Here is a 24564-nt window from a genome sequence, read left to right as displayed (position 1 = left end):
ATAAAGAGTCTAACTTTACACTTAAAGGAAGTAGAATAAGAAGAACAAACAAAACCCAAAGTTAAAAGGAAGGCAATAATAAAGATTAGAGAGGAAATATGAAATAGAGACTAAAAAAACCTGAAAAGATAAATGAAACTAAAAGCTGGTTCTTTGAAAAGATAAAAAGAAATTGATAAACCTTTAGCCAGACTCATCAAGAAACAAAGAGAGAGAGCCCAGATAAGTAAAATCAGAAATGAAAGAGAAGTTACAACTGATGCCACAGAAATACGAAAGATCATAAAAGACTACTATGAACCATGATATGCTAACTAATTAGAAAATCTAAAAAAAAATGGATAAATTCCTGGAAACATATAAACTTCCAATACTGACTCACAAAGAAATAGAAAATAGACTGATTACAAGTAATAAAATTGAATCAGGAACTTAAAAACTCCCCCAAACAAAAATCCGGAACCAGATGGCTTTATAGGTGAATTCTACCAAACATTTAAAAAAGAGTTGGTACATATCCTTCTCAAATTATTCCAAAAAATTAAAGAGGAGGGAATGCTTCCAAATCATTTTTCAAGGCAAGTATTACCCTGATACCAAAACCAAAGACAACACACAGAAAAGAAAATTACAGGCCAATATCCTTGATGGCCATAGATGCAAAAATCCTCAAAAAATATTAGCAAACTGAATTCAATAATGCATCAAAAGATCATAAACCATGATCAAGTGGGATTTATTCCAAGGATGCAAGGATGGTTCAGCATCTACAAATATGTGATATACCACATTAAGGAAACAAAGGATAAAAATCATATGATCATCTCAATAGAGGCAGAAAAAACATTTGACAAAATTCAACATCCTTTTATGATTACAAACTCTCAAAAAAGGGGATGGAGAAGGAATGTACCTCAACATAATAAAGGCCACTTACATGTGGAATTTAAAAAACAAAGCAAACAAAACCGAAACAGACTCAAAGATACAGGAAACAAACTGCTGGTTACCAGAGTGGGAAGGGGGTGGGGAGTAGGCAAAACAGGTGAAGGGATGAAGAGGTACAAACTTCCAGTTATAAAATAAATAAGTCATGGGGGTGTAATTTACAGCCTAAAGAATATACTCAATAATATTGTAATAACTTTGTATGGTGACTGATGGTAGCTAGACTTATTGTGGGGATCATTTCATAAAGTATAAAAATATCAATTCACTATAACATACATCTGACACTAATAGGATATTGTATGTTAATTAGACTTCAATTAAAACAAGGAGGAAAAAGAGAGGAGTCAGTAACGACTCTGTGCTTGCCATTTGGTTGCCTGTAAAATACAGATAAAAATGGCATTAGGAGTTGCCAATTAGAAGGAAAGATTATGAATTCAGTTTTTTTTTAAAGATTTTATTTATTTACTTGAGAGAGAGAGAATGAGAGAAAGCCAGGGGGAGGGGCAGAGGGAAAGGCAGAAGCAGACTCCCCACTGAGCAGGGAGCCTGACATGGGGCTCAATCCCAGGACCCTGGGATCATGACCTGAGCCAAAGGCAGACGCTTAACTGACTGAGCCACGCAGGTGCCCTACGAATTCAGTTTTTGATCAGAAAGATAGAGCTGGGGGGACCCTGCGCACCACTGACTCCAAACCCTCCTTTCATAGGTAAAGGAAATGGGGCCAAGCACATTAATCAGGACAGGAACCTAGGTCACCTGCCTCCCCGCCCCCCGCCCCTTTGCAGGTTTGCCTCTCTCCCTCACTGTACTGAATTGAATAGTGTCCATCCTAAATTCATGTCCGCTGAGAACCTGAGAATGTGACTTTATTTGGAAATAGGGTCTTTGCCAGATATAATCAAGTTAAGATGATGTCATACTGGCATAGTATGAGCCCCTAATTCAATATGACGGGTGTCCTTATAAGAAGAGGAAAATCTGGACAGTAGACATGGAGACACACAGGGAGAACGCTAGGTGAGAGTGGAGGCAGAGATTGGAGTGATACATCTACAAGCCAAAGAACGTCAAGCACAGCCAGGAGCCACCAGAAGCTAGGAAGAGACTAGGAGGGATCCTCGATTAGAGGCTCTGGAGGGAGCGTGGCTTTGCCAACATCTTGATTTGGGACTTGTCACCTCCAGAACCATGGGAGAGTATAGTTCTGTTATTTTAGGCCACGCAGTGTGTGGTATTCAGTGATGGCAGCCCTGGGACGCGGATGCGCCTTCTGAGCTTTTGGTTCAGGTGGAGTATTCAGATGGCACTGTCTGTGAGGCACAGGAACATGTGGGGCTCGAGTGCGGAGGAACGGTCAAATTAAAACAGAGCCAGGGTTGGTGATGGGAATGTGGGGACGGAAGAAAGGAGCAAAGGAAGGAAAAGAAAGGAGCTCCGAGGACAGGGTGAGGAGAGACAAGGTAGAGGAGGCAGAGGGCACTGCTGGAAGTGCAAGAAGAGACAGGAAGCGAGGAATTCCAGAAGAGGCAGAGGTCAAGAGGTCAGGACTGGACTGGGCTGATTTGGCACTGAGGTCCTTGGTGACCTTTCCCAGAGCTCCTTTAGAAAAGCACAGGGGTTAGAAACTGGCATGCAGAGGCTTCAGGAGTGAGTGCATTGTGAGTACAGAAAGATAAAGGGAGATTACTCTTTCAGGGACTTCAGGATGGAGGGAGAAACAGGGCGACAGCTTAAGGCGTGGAGCAGGGAAGAGGGATTTTTTTTAAGCCGTGGAGAATCGAGTATATTTGTGGAAAAAGGTGAGGAGAGGGAAAAATGACAGGTGTGAGCAGTTGTGGTGGGTGGCTACCGGATGGCCCCAGGTCCACCCATGCAAACACAGAGACGTGGCGCCTCTCACCCAGAATTTAGCTAATGCTTTGCCTCCACTGGGGCTTTAGTGCTCCTCTGCCACACCCCTGTCCAATTCTGGAGCCTTGAGCCGTTCACTAGGGGATGGGCTCTTGAGTGGAGTGGCCATGGCAGCAGCGCGGGGACAGTGTGGCCCCCGATGTGGGGAGGAGGCAGCTGACATCATTGAGTCTCATCAGTGAAAGTGCATGGGGCAGCTGGTAAGGCGGATGGCACAGGCATCCACAGAACAGGAGTCAGGGGACTGTCCCCCAGCAGGGGGTCCCAGCCACTTCACATGGACGATTACCAGTGGACTCAAGCAGTAGAGTCTGCAGACGTGTGAGCAGGTCAACACTCCACTCCCAGTCTGCTGATTAAACCCTCAGTTCTGACCCTTGCCCATCACCATCGTTTGAAAAGACAGTAAAGTGAATCAGCTCCGTGTTCTCCGGGCCTGATGGCTCGCACCCACTACTTCCTTATTTGACATGGGGATCTGGAGTAAGATTAGCTTTTGCCTTCATTTCTTCTTCTGTCTGTTTTATGGAGAGATTCATTCCAAAGTATGAATCACACAGCTTTTAGGAAACACAGTGCTGTCCTTGGGAAAGTGAGAGATTCTGGGAATACACGGCCAGATATATAAATGGGAGGGATCCTGCACATCTAGAGGTCCTCCCAGCCCTCCCAACAGATAAACCTGGCTTTAAATTAATGGCTATGTGGATGAGTGCACATTGAGAAAAACAAAGACAAAATGCCCCCCAGCCCCCACACCCCGCCCGGTACCACATCACATGGTTTTGTTCTAGGAGACATCATACCAGCTGCAGTTGCTCCAAGGCACAGAGCCTCCTCTCTGGCAGACAAGTGTGTCCCCGGTGGGCGCCACGGCATTGGTTGAAATCTGGGTAGGGTGTTAATACGTCTCTGTGTTGCATAGGTGGGCAGGCGGGTGCCAGGGTTGGAGCAATTATTGTGGAAAAAAAACAAGTAAGATTTTGGAGAAAGTCTGGACCGTTAACTCCTTTCCATTTTCTTTCCTCTCAATACTCCCAAATTATATATCCTTCACCACGAGATTTTTATTTTATCTTTTTCTGTGTTTCACTCACCATGTGTTAAGCATGAATGCCTACCAACAGATGAGGAAGCATGCCAACCAATGGGCAAGAGCCACATAGCTAGTAAATGGTGGAACCAGGGTTTGAACAGGTCCATGACTCCAAGTCGAGTGCTCTTCACCCTCTACCCTCTGTAACCTCCCCCCCCACCCCCGCTTTTGAAATGGAGGCTGGCTCCCAGTTGGGCTAGGGCAGTATGATGACATCTTCAAAACTTCAACATTCAGGAACTTTACATAAGACCCCAGTGGAACCAGCCGAGTCATTCTGAGTCTCCAGGTTCACCCTACAGGACAGGATCACTGCTCTGCTCCTGGCTCCCTATGCTCTCCCTCTGTGTTGACAGTGTGGCCAAAGCACTAGGTGATGGTACCTGGGATGTCAGCTCCCTCCAAACAGGCCTTGCACAGAGGTCTAGGACCAGGGCTGGTGGCTGTATTCTGATACCCAGGAATGGCTCCTTCATTATTATGCCCTCTTGCTACTATACACAATATTTTTAGAGCTGAAACCTAGGCTGGGCCTCCAGGAATAACTCTCAGATCCACATTGCCAAACTGGCCTTCCAAGGGATCCTCTGCCATGTCTTGAAAGGTGAGGAAGGCCACCTACTGAAGCTATGGTGCAGGGATCAGGAGGCTGCTACCATTCCTGCTGCCATTCCTACTGCCACATTGCTTCTTGACATCCATGAATCTGGTGACCAGACCCTGCAGAGCTGTTGCAATAGGAAAGCCATTGCCCACCCCAACTGCTCCTTACCCAAGTGTCTATGGCTTTGCTAGGCAGCAGAAAACATCAAAGCAGCAGGAAGGTGACCTCCGTCTCCTTACTGTCTCCCAGATCTCTCCAGTTCATCCAACTGGCAGAATATAATTCATGTGTAGACTAGCTGCAAGGATCTGATAAATGTGGTTTACAAATTTCTGGCCACTGCAGTACAAGAAAGAGTTTAAGACGGATGCTGAGTGCCAACCCACCATATCTACCTTATAAGATAAGAAAAAATACTGAATGCTTATAATCAATATTCCAAAGATTTTCTAAATGGCTCTGGCTTAACATTTATTTAATGAAATTTTAAAAAGTCTGATGTCTCTGAAGATTATGGGCCTGTTCACATATGCCAGGAGTCCCCTTAATCATCCAGAGGGTGGCTTCTCTTCAGCAATATCACCATTGCAAAGTTCAGAAGGCTTCTCATCCATTAGGCGATTATATCCTAAAAAAGAATTAAGTTATAGAAATAGTACATGTATTATTTCGGTCTGAAAAATATAGTAAAAATACCTTTAATCCTACATCACTATCACAATGACCACTTCCCTCTTCCTGCGTGCATAATATTTACATCTTTGTAAATGTCATGGAGTTTTGTGTTGTTTCTTCACCCAACATTGTATCATAATCATTTCTCATCTTATTGCATAACATAACCACAATTTTTAATGGCCCCATAATAGTTCACTAATATACATGTCATCATTTACTCAGCCATTACCTTCTAGTTGAACATTTCAGTTGTTTCCAATTATTTAGTACTATAAATAGTGCTTTGAAGAGGAGCTTATGCATATGTAGACTTTCGTGGCACATTTCCAGAAGTGGGACAACTGGTTAATAATATGTACTGGTTAAAAGGTATCCATTTTTAAATGAGTATCAGTGGCTTTCGATTAATGTTTCTTAAAAATCACCTATGGTAAAAGCAGGGAAAATTTTCTCTGCCAACACTAAACAGAGCTTGCCTCTACCTGTGACATCCTTACCACTTGCCTTGGGAGCTACTATTGGCAGCTACCGAAAATGGGGAATTGGTGCCCTCGGCCTGGAAGCCTTGATCAACAATGCTCACATCACTGTATCTCAAATCCCTGAGAGGTGCCTGGGTTGCTGTGACCTGATCCTTGGAACCAGGGTGAGGGTAGAGTGGGTGCAGCATCTTCAGGATCTCCCCCACCCTTTCATATCTCAAGGCCCAGCTCTCCTGACCAGAAGGCTTCCCTGGATAAGGTGTCTGGTATCTCAGAAGTGTCACGTCTTAAGCCCCAGAACATGCACATTTGTACAGATGCCATGCTTTCACAGAGACTTCCATAGACAGAGAGGTCATTCCCCTACTTTTCTGATTGCTCCTTCTTCCCGGAGATAGAGCAAGACAATATTGTTGAGGCTGAAATAAAGCAGCCTGGGTTACACTTTAAGAAGTCAGCTTGGGATGAGTTTAAGACCAGGAGACCAGAGTCTTAAAAGGAAGGTAGATGCAATGCTGCAAGATTTTACTCGGAACCACTTGGCACCTGACTGAGACATCAGCCTCTAAGGACCTCCCAGGCATATCAGTCCTGAGAAAAATGTGCTGAAGGTGCCTCAGAAAGGCTCCATTCTGATGACTACTCATGTCTTGATCAGTCGGGGGCAGGGTGGTTTTAAGCCTCTTTGTGAAAATAAGAAGAGGAACAAATTTAGCTCTATGTGCTTCCAGTGAGGGAAAAAAATTTCAACTAAATGAGTGTTCTCCCCAACCAAGCAGTCTAGCACAGGACCTTGACTCTGTCTCCTCCATGGTATATGCCCTGTGCTGCACAAAAGGTGATGCACCACTGATATCGCGCAGTGTCTCCAATTCTAGAACTCCACTCCACCCCCACGTGCGCCCTCACCCCCTATCCGGCTATCATAACTGCTCCATAAATGGCATTCGCAGCAACTGTCCCCTCTCCAGGCCTTAGGAATGCCAACGCTTGCTGAGCAACACTGTTTGCAAAACCCCGGTCTGGGAAAGGATTATCCGTTGTCCCTGATCTCCCTCCACCCCTGGCCATGTCCCCGCTGCGGGCCCGGACGACCCTCTCCAGTGACCACCAGACCCCCCGCCCCTCCGCCCAGCCTGCCCCAAGCGCGGCAGCAGCACCCTGGAGCTAGTACAACTTCCCGGGACACCCCAACGTCTCTTCTCGCCCCCGTCCGGTTGCTTGGAAATTTGCACTGGACAGTGACGTCACACAGGAAGGCGGGACCCCAGTGTCCCGCACACCAATGGTGGGGCCGCGGCGGGCCTCTTCTTTTCCAGCGATTGGTGTCTCGGGCCCCTTTGCTCCACCCCAGCCCGCCATGGCGTCAGGCGCCGCAAAACCGGGGAGGTGGTTCCCACTTTAAGAAGTGAAGTTTTTCGCCCCCTCCCCCTCCCTGCCCACCTCCTGCAGCCTCCCGCGCCCCGCGGAGCTGGCGGATGGAGCTGCGCTGCGGCGGCGTAGGGAGCCAGGCTGTGGGGCGCAGGATGGATGGGGACAGCCGAGATGGCGGCGGCGGCTGCAAGGACGCCGGGTCGGAGGACTATGAGAACCTGCCGACCAGCGCCTCTTTATCCACCCACATGACAGCCGGAGCGATGGCCGGGATCCTGGAGCACTCGGTCATGTACCCGGTAGACTCAGTGAAGGTGAGGCGCGAGGAGACTTTAGGGACGGAGCGAGCGGACAGGAGAGTACGCGCGCGTGCGTTTGCATCCCGCGCAAGAGCAGCCTGGGGGAGCGCCCCGAAACCACCGCTCCTCCCGGCTGCGGCGGGCGTGGGGCGCGGCACCCCCGCTCTCGCCTCGAGCGCGCCGAGCCTCTCCTTCCGCCGCGCGCCTGGGCCCCGGGGGCGCCCCTAGCCCACGAGGGTGCTCCGACCGGCGCCACGCACCGCCGCTCCCACTGCCTTCCCCACCCAGGCTGCTGGGGGCGCTGCGGCGGGGGAGAAGAATTGGCGAGCGCCCCCGGTCTCGGCGGTGGCGGCGGGGTGCCCGAGGGAGGGCGATCGGTGCCGCTTTGCACAGTCTTACCACGTCTGCCCACGCGATCCGAGGGCTTTGGGGTTCCAGCTCTTCGCGGCTCCCGCTGGCGCGCCCAGTGTCCGAGCCGCGGCGAGAGGCGTCCCCCGGTCCGTGCAGGGTGGCCACGGCTGCCCACACGTGCGCAGTTTCCGAGGGAGCTGGCGGCCGGGAAGCGCTAACCACGCTAGCGCCGAGAAACGTGGCCCCTGCTCGGCGGTGCGCGCTCCGGCCCGGGTGTGTGGCTTCGGCTCCCAGGGTCTCTGGGGAGGCGTAGGAGTGGCAGGGGTTCTCCTGGTTCTTGGCAGCTCTCTTGGGAATACCAGTTCAGCGACGCCCTACGTGATCCCCTTTTCTCAGGGTTTCTGCACCTCTTCCCCCAGAAGTTCGGGCGGCTGAGCAGCCTAGAGGCAGTGAGCCCTGCAGTGACATTTGCCTTCTCTTTTTGTTGCAGGGAGGAGGGCAGGCAAGGAGAGCATGTGCTATACAACTCTTACTGTGGGTTGTGTAATAGGCACTCGGTTTGCCTGTCACTTCCCCAGGTAGTTTTACGTGCATTTCTGCAAAGAGGCAGCGTCAGCCAGGCGGATTTTTCCTGTTAGCCTGAGAGCTGCCTTCTGCCCGCCTGTTCAGGAAGGTAATGCTGGTATTGCCATCTTGCACTTCTGTAGGCATAACTCGTCGAATTCATCCAGCAACCCAGGGATTAACAGATGAAGAAACCGAGGCAAAGAGCTATGAACTGCTTCACCTGCCTGGGCTCATACTCCACCTGTTTCCTCTGACTCCAGCCCAAGAGTGCTTTCTGAGATTTGGGACCTCTCTGGGTGGCAGTTATCTTGAAAGGCAGGGCCCACCGAGCTCCCCCACTGGCAGCTGAATCTTGTTGCTGATCCTGGCCCCACTTGCAAGGAGTGAAGACCGGAATGTCTAAGTCAGGGTTTTCCCTGCCCTGGGCAGCTCTCTGGGAGCTGGCAGTCAGTGGACAGACAGGAGTCCAGTGAGAGAAAGCATGGGCATTTGCAGTAAGGTGAGGCCCAAGCCTTTGATGCTGCTGCTGGGCCTGAGGTATCACCTCTTCGGACCCTCCAGCATCCCCAGGGGGAATTAAGGGAACGGCCCTTGCTGCCAGGGTTATGGAGGGCATGGGGGAGATCTTGCCTCGTAGGTTTTCACAGCTTCTCCAGGAAAGACCCTGGGCAGATACCAGGTGGCATTTGTATAGGAAGGAATCCGTCACATGTAATACAATTTCCCATATTCGAAGCTGTTGTCTCCAGTGCCTTGGACAGAGTATGGGGAAAGTTAGGGGCAGGGAGATGTTATTCGAGCAGGCACCGGACCCACAGGGTGGCAGAGATGAACGTTCCATTGAGGAACTAACTATGCCACATGTGAGGTTTTGCTGAGTGTGGTTCAGAGCATCACTACAGCTTATCTTTAGGATTAGATGTAATTAGTCATGCCTTTTCAACTCCCTATGTCCGTCTAAAGAGGCATTCGTCTTATATGTTTAAATTGTGTGTTCTGTGTTTAGTTTCTTCCCTGCCGCTCCTTCTGCCCCGTAGACGTCGTATGTTTTAATCCAGATGTCACTGTGTACTTAGTATTACTTTACATAGCAGTTTTCACCTGCGGATAGGTAACAGGGCTGTCCCAGACAAGTCACTCACCTTATGGGGCTTGACTGTAAAATGAAGGCCCTGGTCACTAGTAAGGGCTTCTTCTGTTTTTAAGCATGCAGGTTTGGTTTTAAAGCACCTCGTTTTTCACTACAACTTTCTCAGACGAGGGTAGCAAGGATTCTTCTTTTCATTTCTCAGCTGAGACAAAAGGCACAGAGAGAGTGTTAAGTGGTGTGAGCCCCGTTGCATGATCCCAGGGAGGCTGCAGCCGAGTGCCCAGGTCTGCCAAGATCAGCACAGTTGTCTGTGCCCAGCGTGACATATCAGGGACGCATCCATGCTTCAGTCATGGAAATGCTTCACTTGGGGAAACCTCGACTGTGTTCTTCTTAAATATTTTGGGTGATGGAGACCGTGAGTAAAGGAGTCAGGAGCCCTGGGTTGGGTTTCCAGCCCTGCCCCTAACTTGCTTCATGCCTCAGGCACTGTTCTGTGCCTTAGTGTTGTGTCTGTAAAGTGGGGGCTACGGGCCAGTTCAGTATTTCTCCCCATTCTTAACCTGTCCCCCTTTCTACTTACACAGAACCCCATTGTCCTCTTTTATGGTACTTGAAATTCCAAAGAATTATTACAGTCGAAGCCATGTCAATGTAAATTGTATGCTGGAAAAATTATCTCTGATTTTATAAGTTACACATTTTGAACTTCGAATATGTGAGGTTAAGTGGGAGTATCAGGTGGGCCCGCTTTTCCCAGTTTTTCTGTCCTAGATGGTGTAGACCATGGAAGTCAGTGCTGGTCACTTTGACCGCTGAGCCAGATGAGCTGCTTGCTGCTGTGGTCACGGGCAGAAAGCCAACCTTACTAATGCTTAAAATTATTATGTTAAATATGCTTTCCCATGAAGCCACATCCTACCCCCCCCAGTGTCACTTTAATTACCTGTGTTTTTCAAACTGTGGGTTGTGACCCATTAATGGCATCAACATTTTAAGAAAGATTAGTCTCTCTAATGGTCAGAGTACAAAATACAAGTGTGTGTGGCCTATAGTAAGAAGTGTTGCTTGGTGAAATTGTTTGGATTGTGTGTGTGTGTGTGTGTGTGTGTGTCCCGTGGATGGCTGTGTAAAATCCCCTTCTGACTCGGAGTTACGGCCAAAAAAGTATGAAGAACACTGAACCTAATGATCACTAATGTGTCTCAAGCTCCAGCAGTCTGTGATTATTAAAGGGTTATTTGGAAGACCTTCGGCAACTTTTCTGCTCCTTCCTGTGCCTTCTTCTCTCATTTAGTCCCTGGGGGTGGACTGTGAGTGCTTATGAATCCATACAGGGCCCGGCCACCCGGACTTCTTGTCAGTTCCCAGTAACTGTATGGTCTCCATGGTACCAAGGGAAGGAGCATGGGGGCCCCGCAGTGCTTTCGCCAACCGGTAGCAATTACCCCTTCCTTCCCAACTGGGGCTTTGCAGCAGGTTTTCCATGATTCTCTAGCTGGTGCTCCAGAGTGGCAAGTGGCGTGGTCACCTAGACCAGCACGTGGGGTGGCTGCGAGAAGCCCTGGTTGGGAGTGCTCAAGACCGTGGGGAGAATGCCAGGTGGGCGGAGGAGGAAATTCCAACCAGATTAGGCACACCATTCTAGACCACGCTGAATCCCGTGGTGGTGAAAGCGGGGGGCAAAAGGAAACAGGAAAGATTTGAAGAGAGGGAACTTCCGCTGACCCTTTCTCGGCCCTTCCCTTTGCTTCTCAGGGAAACGCTGCCTTTAACTGTGCCAGGTGAAGCCCTCCTTCCCAGCTGGGTGCCGTCCATGGAGAGGAGCGGGCAGCGAGGGGGTGAGGCTCAGCCTTCTCTCGAGGAGCTGGTGGGTGCTGAGCCAGTTGGAAAGCTCGGTTGGCCTCAGGGGCTTCTGTGGCTGGCCTTGCTGAGCTTTGAGCCGCAGTGAGCCAGGCAGGTGCCAGGACGGCTCAGCATTCCTCACCTTCTGAGTTTGCTCCTCAGGGTCCCAGCCATGCAGGCTGGCTGGTAGGCAGGGTGCTCAGCGGGAGGGTGAGGGTGGCAGCCAGAGTCCCCTCCCACCCACTGCAGTGTTTTCAAAACCAAGTACAGTTCAGTAGCTGCCATTCAGCTTCAAAAGGGCGTGAAATCCCAAATTGCTCTAGTTCTTGCAAGAAAATTATAGTGATTTTTCTGTCGCTCTTCTCCTGTCTTGTCTCCTTCAGGTTCCTCCCCTCCCTTTTTTTCTGTCCTTAAGTGGGTGATGCTTTTCTAAAAGGTGCATTTGGAAGGGGTATGGAGTCAAGAAAGGCGTACTCTGGAACTCGTGTCCTTTTCTTTGCTTCGTGCCCGCCGGTGCCGTTGCCCGGATCTGCACCTGGCAGGCCTGCCGCTGGAGGAGGGGGCAGACCTGACCCAGCCCCCTCCGCCCGGAAGTGGGGGAGGGGCAGTCTGGGCCAGGGCTTGAGGGGGCGCCCCTAGGATTCTAGTGGGCAGGGAAGGTGCCCTCACCTCTTCAGTAGGGAGAGGCAGTTGGGCCTGAATGGGGGATTTACCTGACTGTGTCTTTAAAGTGCCCAGAGGTGTGCACGTGTCACAGGGGAGAGGGCATTGCTCTGCGGAGTGTGTGTGTCCCGTATCTCTTCCTGGTTTTCTTTTGGGCATGTTTTAACTACCTTTGGCCATCTCATTCACGAGAGCTTTTGTCCCATCTGCTCTTCGGAGCAATGACCGACTGTAGTCCGCTCTCCCTATTTGATGGGCGTGGGTTTTTGACCCCCTTCCAACTTCAGGAGGGCTGCCTTTCCCCAGCCCACTGGATGAACTAGCTTCTGTGTTGAATGAAGCCTTTGGCAGTCTCTCTTAAACCCCAGAACATTCTGGCTTTCTTCATATTTCTCCTAGTACCCAACATTTCCTTCTCAGAGAATTTTCCTTTTCTTTTTTTAATCCTCAGTGAGCCCTCCGGCCTCCTCAGTGCTGGCTGCAGACGCATCTCTACAGTCCTGCTGTTTGCGCGAGCTCTTTGGAGGGCATTGTGAGCCCTGAACCTGCCCTTCCCCTCCCGGCCTCCACCTTGAATGTTCACGGCTGGCGTTTTCCATAGAGGGGATGTATCTAATCACTTTGTCTTTCCCTCTAGACCTCCCCTCAAGCTCTTTTGAGCCACGAGTCTCACCCTCAGAGAACTATCTTGGGGAGATTCAGATCCCTAGTCTTTGACTTATTGGTTGGGGCAGAGCCACTTCGCTTTTCTGAGTTGTAATTGCTTTGTCTGTAAAATGCAGATACTAATTTCCTCGCTGGTTTCTCTCTCCTGACCTAGCTTTCCGTTGCTTTCTTCTTTCTTTATTTTTCATCACACCCCGCGGAAGTGCCTTAGAACAAGCTCCCTTATATCTGCACCGAATGTTCCTTCCCGTCTCCCCGTCCTGATAGAAATCCAGCTCTTCTCCCGAGGCCTGTCCTTCCCGGAAGCCTCTCAAGTGTAAGATTCCCGTCAGCTCGAGCCCCGGCACCTCTGGGGCTCCTGCCGTCTCACCGTGACCGACCGGCCTCTTAGCCTCCCCTCTTCTTGGAGGCTCCGGTCCTTCCTCTTCTCTCTCTCTCTTTCATCTGCTCACCTCCGCCTCCAGCCTGACTTACGCTAAGAGGCAGGAGGCAGAGGCAGGAGGCGAGTGGTGAGGAGCAGGGGCCTTTGAGCCAGACCGCGTGGACTGGGTCCTGGCTCCGCTTAGTGTGACCTTGGGCAGGTCTCTCCTCCTGTCTTCTCTCTGTGCCCCATTTCCTGTCAGTGCAAAGGGGAGAGGGGCTGTGAGGCTTCAGTCCCTAGAGCACTGATGAGGGAGCCTGCTGGGCATTGAGTGCTCTCTGGGGCTCAGTGCTCACCTTCATCTCCGGCATCGTCAACAACATAGTTCTGCAGCTACTTTCCCCGTTCTCTCTGGACATTGCCCTGTTCTCTCTGGACATTGGTGTCTGGCTCACAGGCTGCTTCCACCGCGAATGAATCCCATCATCACTCTGAGGACGTCCCCTCCTGGGCGCCACCGGACTAACATCCAAATCTCTATGTTCTTTATGCCCCTCGGGTTGATGGCCTGTGACTCCACGGGGCCTCATCCTAACCCCGACGGTTTCCGCCTCTGAGATCTTGAATCCACATGTGTCAGCCTGGCCCCACTGCCTAGGCCTCAGCCTGGCCCCGTCTTCCTCATCCACACGGGAGCCTGTGGCCCGCCACTGCAGCCGTTCCAGGGACCTCTCTTTCCCTGCCTCACTGGTCTGCCCAGACCCTGGTCCTGGATGACCCAGCGCCCCGTTGGGCAGTCGAGCCCCTCTGGAGGAAAATCGCGTGTTTGCTGCCACTGGTGGTGCCCTGTGTGCGCGTGCCCCTGGGGCCCTCAGCCTGTCCTTCTGGGTGTCCTGGTCAGCCTATTTCCATCCTCCTCGGCAGCTCCTCAAACTCCCATCCCTCCGCCTTCTCAGCCCCTGCGTGGCATCTTGCTCCCTCGTTCAGAGAGAAAGCAGGACCCCGGTCCAGCTCACACCTTCCTGTCACTGTCCTTCCAACCAGCGTGCTGTTCCCCGCCTTCCTACTGTCCTCGGGAAGAGGCTCCCTCCTTCGTCAAAGGTGAATCAGCGGGCCTGGGGCAAGGCGGTGTGTGGGAACCAGCCACGGACACCTGCGTTCAGTTCTGCGTCTCCATCGGGGCGCGTGAGTGAGCCCTGTCAGCTCAGTGTCCTTGTCTGCCGAGCGGGGATGTTAATACCCGGACCTCCCTTCCAGGGCCGGTGAAAGAATTGAATGAGGCATCTCCCGAAAAGCTCTTGCTGCCGAGTCTGCTGTATAAATGTGCTATAAATGGTCATGCTGGTGGCTATTTTGGTCATCTCTCTCATGAGTAACTCGGTTTCAGTATCTTTTGCCTTCCCCCGACCAGTGATTCCTTCTTTAAAGCATTTATACAGTCCAAACTTGTCCCATCTTAAATAACAAACACCGGACGTCTCACCTTGACCCCAGGGGCCCCAGGGGTCTTTCTCCTTAAAATAACAAGTGTTAGGAAAGGATCATTGACACTTGGTCTCTGCTTCCTCACCTTGTCCGCCGCCCACCCCTCACCGGCCAGGCCTTTGGCTCTGTGCTCACCACTCTGCTGGAAACCTCCTGGAGGCTGCTATGATCTCCTTGCTTAGAAACTCAGTCATTGTTTTCCTGGCCTCTCTGATGAGGGGGCAGCTGCCTGGTCTTCCTTAGCAGCCGGCCTGCCACCCTCTCTTCTTCCCTTAGTTTCCACCTGGATCCCGGCCGCTCACGGATGGCACACTGGTGTCTCCGGTCCTGTCTTTCTGGGAGCTGGGCATCTCTTGCCTCACAGACATGTCGTAGACGTGGCTGCCTCGGTGTCCAGGATGTGCAGTGTAGACATCCCTGCCTCCCCTCCAGCCTGGGCCCCCTCCCTCAGGAACTTGGTGACCCTGTTCAGCCTTTCTCCCCCCTCTGCCCACTCTCCCCGCCATCCCCGACCCCCCCCGTATGTTTTTAAGACCCTTCCACTGGTACATCTATAGTAGCCCTTGCCTTTGTTCATCTCCCTCCCACGGCTGCCACCTTGGTTTCGGCGACTCACTGTCTCCTTTGCATTGATGGCGTCCCTGACCACCCGAGTCGCGACTGAGTACACCCTCCTTCCCCTGGCCCCCACTTCCCTGTTGCCTGGCCCTGCTGTTTTTCTCCACAGCCAGTGTGTTACCTTCTAACACACAGTGCCATTTACTTACATTTATTACTTATAGTCTTTGCATATTTTATTCACATTTAGACTATTATTTATGGTCTGTCTCCCCTTATTTGAATGTAAGCTCCCAGTGGGCAGGAATCTTGCTCTTTTGTTCTCTGGTATGTTCCCATGGCCAGAACCCATACCTGGCACATAGTACGTGCTCAGTTAAGGATTTGTTGACTGAATTCCTGTAAATCATTCATAGCTGGTCCTGTTTGCGCTCACCACGGAGCCCTGCAGCTTCCGTGCAGGCTGCAGCTTTGTCTTCTTAAATAGGGAAGAGTCGCAATCCCCACCTTTCAGGTCTAGTTACTACATCTAGAAAGAAAATGCAGCCAGGTTTTCAGTGAACTCTGTTTAAGCAGTGAACGTAATTTAAAAAGTATAAAGCTCTCTGCAGGTGCCAGGTCATGGTTTTATCAAACTGGGAACCTGTTAAAAGATAAGGTTAGCTGATTGCAATGGAAAATCCAGCCTGTTCTGCACATGAGCAGAGCCGATGCCAGGGGCTGAGAACCAGCCCCATCTTCTGCCTCTCATATCAGGTGGTCTCTCTGCCTCATATGCCCCTAGCTATCCCCGTTGCCTGCAGAATAAAGCCTGAACCTTGAGCAGTGTGCAGAGACCCAGACCAACTCCCCTCTGACTTGTCCACCAGAGTGAGACAGATAAAGAAAGGTATTCTGTGAATAGTGGTTGAATGAACGTAGGCACAGTTGTTTTAAAGAGATGTGGTGGTGGGCGCCTGGGTGGCTCATTTGGTTGGGTGGTCTGACTCTTGGTTTTCGGCTTGGGTGATGACCTCAGGGTTGTGGGACCAAGCTGCCCGTCAGGCTCCACACTCAGCAGGGATTCTGCTTGAGTTTCTCTCCCTCTGTCCCCACCGCACCCCCCTCGTGTGCACCCCCTCTTTCTAAAATAAATAAATAAATCTCTCCAAAAAAAAAAAAAGAAGAGATGTGGGGAAAAAAGTTCTTTGAAACATGCTATTAAACAAATGCTAGTTTTAATTTTTTGGTGTGTGTTGTTTTTGAATCCATGTGTACCTTGCCCATAGAAAGACTTTCTCAGCCCTTTTGTTTGTCCTTTTATTTTTTATTTTTTATTTTTTTTATTATTTTTTTTAAAGATTTTATTTATTTGACAGAGAGACACACAGCCAGAGAGGGAACACAAGCAGGGGGAGTGGGGGAGGGAGAAGCAGGCTTCCCGCTGAGCAGGGAGCCTAATGCGGGGCTCGATCCCAGGACCCCGGGATCATGACCTGAGCCGAAGGCAGATGCTTAATGACTGAGCCACCCAGGCGCCCCATTGTTTGTCCTTTTTTTGCAGTAGAATTCGCAAGCCACAATTCTATCCCGATGAGGCTGTTAATTCATCTGGCCACCCACTTCATTCCATGCTTACTGAGCGCCTTCCCTGCCAGTCTCTGTGCTAGACACCGGGCAGCAAAAATAAGTCCTGGCCCCTGTTCCCAGAGCATTGCTCCCTATAATTAGATCCTGAGCTAAGGTGGCAGGACTGGCTCCCTTGGAATGGCCCAACTTGGTATTTACTTTCAAAGGGGCACAAGGTCTTGGGTGTCCGGACTCTGGAGTGCTCAAGCTGCCATCTTGCAGGTCCGGAGGCCGCCCCGGGAGCATCATTCTGGGCTTCTTTGCTGTGCAGTCTTGAGTTGGCTCCTTCCCTGGTAGGAGACAGTGGCCCTCAGTTGTCCTCCCCACCCCCCACCCCCCGATCCTCTTCCTCACCCCTGAGGTTGTTAGTCATTCTGGAAGCTGAACTTGGCTCCCAGAAGGTGCCTCTGAAAACGTCCTCCACCCTACCAGTAACCCCAGACAGTCGGGAAGGGCCGTTGTCTGGTCACTAAGAGGTGTTACGGTTTCACATTCATGCTTTCTCTCTGAAGAGAAAACAAAACATGTTGAAATAGAAATCCCAGCGGCAGCTTGGCTGAAGCAAGAGTTGCATAACAGCTTTAAGAAACGTCTGGCCATTGTTGGGTCAAGTGGGGGGCTGCAGCTTCGTGTTGCTGAGAGGACTTCCTCTGGGGCCTCTGGATCTCACATCCAGCGAGAGACCCAGAAAGCAGTGGCACCCTGAGGTCTGGCTGGCAGAAGCCCCTGCCCCGGTTGCTCCTTGTGGTGACAACTTTGGTTCCCTGGCACGGCCATAAGGCTCCATTTGAGATGCTCCTGGGGGCAGGGGCTGGGGAGGGCTGTGTGTGCTGGCGTGGAAGCCTCTAGAAAGGGCACTGCCCCGGGGCCCAGTAGGCCCTGGGCTTGCCATGGACCAGTTTTGAAACCTTGGCCAAGTTACTTCTCTAGGCGAAGCTGGTGTCTCCTTGTCTCACAGACTAATACTAATCTTCTAGACTAACAGCATCTGCTCACCCACTTGACGGGGCTGTTGAGAAGCTCAGGCAGGATCGTGTTTGTGGGCGGCTTTCGTAAACCCGGACTTGCCCAGATAATGCCAGATCGTATCAGAGGCAATATGCTTAATGATTAAGAGAGGAGAGCGGTTCAGGTTCACAGCACAGGGTCTGGGGCCAGACTGCCCGGGGACGGTGCCTAGACAAGCTGCTGACATACTCTCTGTGCCTCATTTTCCTCATCTGTAGAACAGGGATAATCACAGTACCCACCTCAGACTGTTGCTATGACAATTAATTACAGTACACCTCGAGTGTTAAGAATAGCGTCAGGTACCTGGTAAGCATTTGGTTAATTTTAGCTCTTCTATCATTTCTAAAAGTGTTATTACTTGAACGCCTGTTTATGCTTGTATGTTGCTTTTGCACTTTATATTGCACTATTTTTGTACTGTTCTCACCTGCATTCTGTCATTGGATTCTCTTAGCTCTCCTTTGAAGGTGGGAAAAGGCATGTGCTGTTTCTCATTTCACAGATGAGAAAACCGAACTTCAGAAAAATAAGATGCTCTGGAAGTCGGGCATTTTCTGTTACTCCAGAGCTAAAGGGGGACAGTGAGGAAGGAAGCAGGTGGGAGCAAGCAAGTGAGGTGCCGGGGAGTAGACTCACATGTTAATGGCAGCAGAGCCCCTGAGCTGGGTTCTGAGACGAGATGATGCGGCCCCAGCTGCATTTTTGGGAGGGAGGAACTGGAGTTAAGGGAGCACCAGCAGCGACTCAGAGTCCAACATGGAACGCAGGGAAGAGGAGCAAAGACCACCCCGTCTTCCCTCCCTGTCCCGTCTGCTCACTGCCTCTAGGAAGAAAATAGAGCCAGGCTTGGAGCAGACAAACCTTCCTACTGTTTAAAAAGTATAAAGCTCTCTGCAGGTGCCAGGTCATGGTATTTATTATCAAATGGGGATCCTGTGAAAGGGGTAAGGTTAGCTCATCGGAATGGAAAATCCAGGCTCTATTTCCAGCCACTGTGGGATTCGCTGCATGGCCTCGGGCGCTTCACCTCTCTCCTTACACAGTGTCTCCCATCTGTTGAGTGAAGACCAGGGTGGCCCCTCTGCTCCCGCCTCGTTCGCTGGGTTATACTCAGAGCCTGCTCAGAAACACATTCAAAATTGATCCCGTAGGGCTGGTGTTGAGAGGAGCTGCGTGTGGCTACTGAGATGAAGAACCGTGAATGACAGGGCCTTGTGCAGGGAGGACAGCAGGGTGCCCCGGGGCAGTTAGGGCCCCGTTCATCTCTGGGGGTCAGCATTTTGTAGGCTCACTTTTACTTTTTAAGTGAGCCTGCCCCTCCAGTGCCAGGCAGATGAGGCTGGGGATTTTCCCACTGTGGTCCCTCCCGTCTCTGTTTTCCTTGTTTTTTCACAACTGCTGTCATAGAAAAGTAAGAGGGGAAGGAGGTAGGACACAGATGCCTTTGTCTTGAGGTCCTCCGGTCCTCGTTTCCGCATGCTGCCCGCTGTGAGGGTTTTGCTGGCCCCTTGCTTGCCCCGGGCCTGGCAGTAGGTGCGGAAGGTGGTGGGTGGACACGGGCAGCCCGCAGGAAGCTTGCCAGCCAGGCCTGCTCAGGACAGGAGCACGCCGGGCACTGCCTCTGACTTGCAGTGCCCCACTGCCCCCCTTCCCCGGAATAGGGGATGTCCCAAGGATGTCCTGGGGCTGTCATGAGCCTGGATTAAAGGAGCAGGGTGGTTAGCTGATGAGCAGCTCTGTAAAGAAGTCAGACCAGAGCAGGGAAGCCTTTCCAAAGGAAAGATGTTGGTGGTATATGTATACGTGTGTGTGACGGTGGAAGGGGCAGACCCAGGGCGTGTCTTAACTGAGGAACCAAGTCAGTCTCTTTTCTTAGTCACTGTCTCCATGCCTTATTTGCTAAATGTGGGCTTGTGTTAGCCTGATTCATAGAACCGTGGAAGAGTTGAAAGGCCTTTGCAACAGTGCAGCTTCATCCGCTGGACTTCACTGAATCAAAGTAAGGAGCGAGGACATACGGAGAGTGACTGCATGTGCTGGGTACCAGGGAGCCAAGGGCTTGACACCTCGGAGGTCTCTCCCCGCAGAAGTCCCCATCTGGCAGGGAGGACAGATAGATTGATGAATCTTTCCTGTAGTGGATGTTGAGCCTGTCCTCAGGGACCCTGCACCTCATCTGGAGGGGTCAGGAAAGGGCCCCTCCGGGAATTCTCTCAGTATATCTAGACCAAAGGGGTTGCAGATGTTAGAACAAAGCTGTGCCATTCTCTCTGTCCCCTAGGCTGTCACATCCTGTCCCCAAGGTGCCTCGCCATAATCAGGACACCTACGCCCCTCTGACACTTTGCTTTGGGGGTTCTGCTCGGAGCCTTCTGACTGCAGAATCCACGGAGACAGTTTTCGTGGTTCGAGGTCACCACACCGGGGCCTCCACGTGAGACCTGCCCCCTGTTCTGGAATTTTCTCGCCCCCCCCCCCCTTCTCTGCAGTTTCTTCTTTTTCTCCCTCATGTTCTGGGGTTTTAATTCCCTGTCCGGCTCCCAAGTGATGGCCAGGTGGCTTTCCCTCCCTGAGTGGGACCTTTTACCGCAGTGCTAAAGACCAGAGGAAGGCGGGAACAAGGAGGGAGGGACGAAAGCTGTCATACCGAAGGCATTTCTGCTCATAACTGGCTCATAATTAATGGGTGGCATTGGTGGCAAATGCCAGCTTCAGGAGCAGCCAGATAAGTGGCTAAAAATTAAATACCGTCACGTGACTTGTGGAGGGTCAGGGTTTGCCTGAGTGACCTTTACTAGCACAGGTCACGGTTTGTAGGGTTATCAGCGAGAGACCTGACAAACAATGTAGGTGACCAGTGTGCTTTCCCGAGGACAGAGACTGATCTGGAACCCCATAGCACCTGGACCTCTTCCTGACACTCCGATTCGAAGGTCATTCCTTTTCACTTTTTAAAGGCCACCGTGGAGCTGGACATTTTTCCCCGTCCTCTCCTCCCTTTTAGCCTATCTGGCTCCAGTAGAGCCTCCTACAAAATGCAGAGAGTACAGTTCCCGGGGCTTGTCCCATCTGCCTGTGGCAGTTTTGATAAAGAGCCTGAAACTGGACTCTTGAGGAATGTTCCCCCTGGTGTCTGCATTAGTCCAGGGTTTAGACAGAAGTTCTTGGAACTCGCAGCTTTTGGAGACCAAGTCCTGTTTCTCTAAAAGGCCAGTCCGGTGACATGGGCAAGAATTGGGTGACCCCAAGGCCAGCCCTTTCTCTCTGTGTCTGCGGATTCCCCTGGCACAGGAGGTCTTTGTTACCAAATCTGTTGGCTGAGTGTTTTGAAGGAGGACGTGTGTGGGCCTTTTCAGTGTCCTTAGACAATGCTGAGCTGTTAACCCAGAAGAAATGGTCAGGGGGGAAGCCAAGATTTGAGCTGGTTGAAGTTCTGCCATAGAAAGTGTCCTATCAGGACAAGGAGCTATCAGTGAAATGGCTAAAATCCTTCATAGTATGTGACACTTGGGAGCTCGCTTTTAATGTGATTGATTGTGTTTCATTTCTTTTCCCCCTTGAATCTTGGCTTCTCAGATAATAAACTGAATTAACATATACGTATTTACGCCGTCCAGGAAGGATGGCGTGGGAAGTGAGCTTTCTTCGCAAATTACTGCATATTTATTGTTCACAACTAGAGCTTTAAGAATGTCCGCTTCAGAAGAGGCTTTTCATCACAAAAGCAATGTAATAGCAATAAGGAATATATTGACAAGTTGGCAGGATGCGCAGCGCCTTCTGTGCTTCCAAAAGAATCTTTCGAGTTTCGGGAGGAGGTAGAGAAGCGGTTGGCACTGCCGTGTGTCATGATCAAGGGGTGCGTGCTGGGACAGGTCCAGGTGGAAGCACGTTCCGTTTCTCCCTGGACTCGGCACTGTTCCCCCACGGGCTTCTGACGCCGGCTGCGGGTGCTCTCCCTGACCTTGGGTAAGAAGTCTCGTTTTCAACTTCCCCCGAGTGTCTCTTTCAAGGGTCCTTTGTATTTTCTGATAATCCAGGCACAAGACAGTTTCTGAAATTCTCTTTCCGACCCTAAGAACCGAAAGTCACTACAAAGCTGGACTTTTACCAGAAACTGCTTTAAATTGGAAACAGATTTCTGATCTCTGAGCAGCCAGTTTAAGGGACAGGGAGAACCTTTGTCAACCCAGAACTTGAGCACAAAGGGCAGGGAACAAACTAAGGAAAAGTGAGGCAAAAGCGGATTCTTTCTGTACATCAGCATTCGCCTTTTATTATATATTTTTTAGCAGTTGCCTTTTTAGAGTGAATTGTAATTAGCTTAAGATGACCAGAGGCCCACCAACCGAGTGACTCTGAGAAAAGCACTTCACTTGTGCGAGTCTCAGTTTCTTCATCTGTAAAATGGCAAGATTGAACCCAAACTAAATGATCTCTTAGGAAGTTTCCAGTTCTAAAATTTCCACCCTTTATTTCCATGGGGCATTATAACTTTGGGACATCCTCTTCTAACTTTGAATGTATAGACTTGGAGACACTTCTCTTTAGAGGAGGACGCTGGAAGACCCCTTCCCCGGAATTTCTACCAGGGGGATAAGGAGCAGGGAGAGGAACCAGGTGCCAATATACCATTTGGGGTCCCTGCATCCTAGAGTGCCTGCTAGTCCTTACTAGACTACTAGAAATTATAGTCTGTTTAATTTCCTTGAAACTTCCAACTACAATGCTTAAAGACTGAAAACCATTCATTCAGGCAATTCCAGAAATGCTGAATGCCCACAGCCCCACCCTGGAATCAAGGGGAGCCATGTAGCAGATGCTTCTGGAAGGCCCTGTTTATAACTCTGACTCCGTCCTGCCGGGGCCCTTTTACAAGTTCACTACCAGGAAGCTGAGTCATCGAGGGGTCAGCTGGCATGGCCAAGGTCCGGCAGCGTTGCCAGCAGCACAGATGGGTTAGCCCAGACGACCCGAGCATTTGGGGGAGCGCTTTTGGGAGTGACAGAGTGGGGTGGGCTCCTCACTTGGGAGGCTCTCGGCGGTGTCCCCTCATGGTGACGGGAGCACCACTTCTCCCCATGGTTTGTGCTCCCGTTTAGATTCCACAGTGAGAAACGTTCTCCTGTGTCCTTTACCTCCTTTCTTCCCCGCCCCCCCCTTCCTCCTTCTCTCTTCCCACATCCAAGGCCGGAGGTCAGAGCCAGACAGACCGAAGGGTGAAATGATCCCCACCGCTGCCGTGGTTTTCAGGGCTTACTGTGGGCTCAGTTCCCGGTGCTGCCAGGGACACCAGCCTTCTCGGGGCCTCTGGCCCCCTCCCACCTGCCACTGCCCGTGCCCCAGGTAGCCCCTGTGCGCTGAGCTCCACTTGCCCGACTCCCCAGGCTTCAGAGGCCCTTCCGGGACCCCTCCCCACGTGTATGGGAGGCTCCCTGCCTTTGCTCTCCTTGCATCGTCCCCTTTACTCTGCTTCAGGACCCTTAGACTTTGTCATTTTTTTTTTTTATTTGCATGGTTTTTGGTTTACTATCGTTGTCCTTACTAAGACGACAGACCCCTTGAAGGCAAGGACTCAGCCCCAGCACCCCTGTGGGCACACTGATGATGTTTGTGCAGTGGGGAAAAAAACGCTGTAGTTTGACCACGCCAGGCTCCCGCTCTGCCTTCTGGAAACCCTTCTCATCAGACGGCTTCAGTTTAAATCCTTTAAAGCCCCGGTTTCCAGGACGAGGGTTTTAGTCAGCATGAAAGCTCACCCATGATTGCAGGTCCCTGCCATTGCCTTCGGCATCCAGGAAAACGTAAACATGACTCCCCCAAAAGCTTATGAAACAATTTGTCCATGCAGACATTTGTACGTGTAAGTGGATTCCGGAGGCTGGGAGGGGAATCTTCGGGATGTTTCCTTTGGTCTCTTTGCTCTGAGAGAGACCCGGAGAACATCAAGCGTGGTGTTTCTGGTATTTGGGGTTTCTTTCTCTGTCACTGGCTGGTGTGCAAGGTGTGTGAAGAAAGCAGGAGAATGTCCTCTCCAGCTGTGACCTGACCCCACCCACACACAGCATTATGGAGATAATTGGATCTTAGCATTTGTGGGGAATCTGGCTTCAGTAACATCTGGGAAATTTACCCTGAACCCCTGCTTAGACCTCTAGCATACACTGAACTCTGGAGCCCAGCTCTGATGGGGCTACTTCCCTGTGTGGGAGGCCCCAGAAAGGCGCGTCGTGCATGTGGGACTCAGCTAGTGTGTAACCCTTTGGGGGAGCAAGCAGCAAGGAGACAGCTGTTTGGCAAGGGGCGTGCGTGTGGGGTTTCAAGGGCCTACTTTGTGTGTGCCCGTGGGTGACATTTTGTGTCCCTCTGCGTCCTTGACCGTCGGTTATTGTGTCCGTTTTATAAAGCACGGTGCCAGGGCACTGAGATCGCAAATGCGTGAGGCCGTCCCCAGACTTTATTGGAAGACAGGCATGCAGACGCGTCACCTGATGATAATTATAAGTAGAGAAATGAGCAGGAGAAGGCTGGCGACAGGGCTGCTTTGAGAAGTCTTTTCCTCCTGTGGATAACAGGCTAATAGTGGGGCATGCTTTAGAAGGCGGGGCCTCCGTGAAGGGTGTGGAAGCTGGTGTTGCAGAAGCTGACAGGACCACACTTGACTTGAGAAGCGCGCGCAGGGCTTCGGAGGCGCCCGGCTCCCTGGGCCTGTCTGGGACGGATTCCAGGAGGGCCGTCGCCTCCGCTCCGTGGCTCTGATGGCCTGTCACCCGTGTCGGCACCCAGTCTGTCACATACAAACACGTGGCTGGCTTTTGACAGCTCCCTCCGTGCCTGAGCAGTTGGGGTACTGATCCCTGGGATGATATCTTTTGGGGTGGCCCAGGCCAGAGTGCCCTGGACAGGGAAGCGCTGTCTCATTGAGGCTGGGGGCCAGCCTACCGGAAAGGACGGAGAG

The 24564-nt window shown here is 51.2% G+C and overlaps 1 protein-coding gene and 1 long non-coding RNA gene across 4 annotated transcripts in view; one reads left to right on the top strand and one right to left on the bottom strand.

The window, feature by feature from the left end:
* LOC118524785 (uncharacterized) overlaps positions 1 to 8244 on the bottom strand; it is a 30637-nt gene extending 22393 nt beyond the window's left edge. For both annotated transcript variants that reach the window (XR_013446595.1, XR_004911831.2), the window contains exons 1-3: positions 7801 to 8244; positions 4737 to 5196; positions 3675 to 3780 (exon numbers count right to left, since the gene is read on the bottom strand). This is a non-coding gene — a long non-coding RNA (uncharacterized LOC118524785). The remainder of the gene's footprint in view (positions 1 to 3674; positions 3781 to 4736; positions 5197 to 7800) is intronic.
* SLC25A37 (solute carrier family 25 member 37) overlaps positions 7091 to 24564 on the top strand; it is a 39973-nt gene continuing 22499 nt past the window's right edge. The window contains exon 1 of one of the 2 annotated variants that reach the window (XM_036075087.2): positions 7091 to 7416. In XM_036075087.2, coding sequence (XP_035930980.1) covers positions 7207 to 7416 — 210 coding nt within the window. In that variant the 5' untranslated portion in view covers positions 7091 to 7206. Of the gene's footprint in view, positions 7417 to 8335; positions 8426 to 24564 lie in introns of those variants that run through there. The other variant, XM_078069503.1, reaches the window with a different exon arrangement.

This window comes from Halichoerus grypus, chromosome 3, assembly GCF_964656455.1.
Source record: "Halichoerus grypus chromosome 3, mHalGry1.hap1.1, whole genome shotgun sequence".
Classification (NCBI taxonomy): Eukaryota; Metazoa; Chordata; class Mammalia; order Carnivora; family Phocidae; genus Halichoerus; species Halichoerus grypus.
This window is presented reverse-complemented; position numbering and strand designations above follow the sequence as displayed.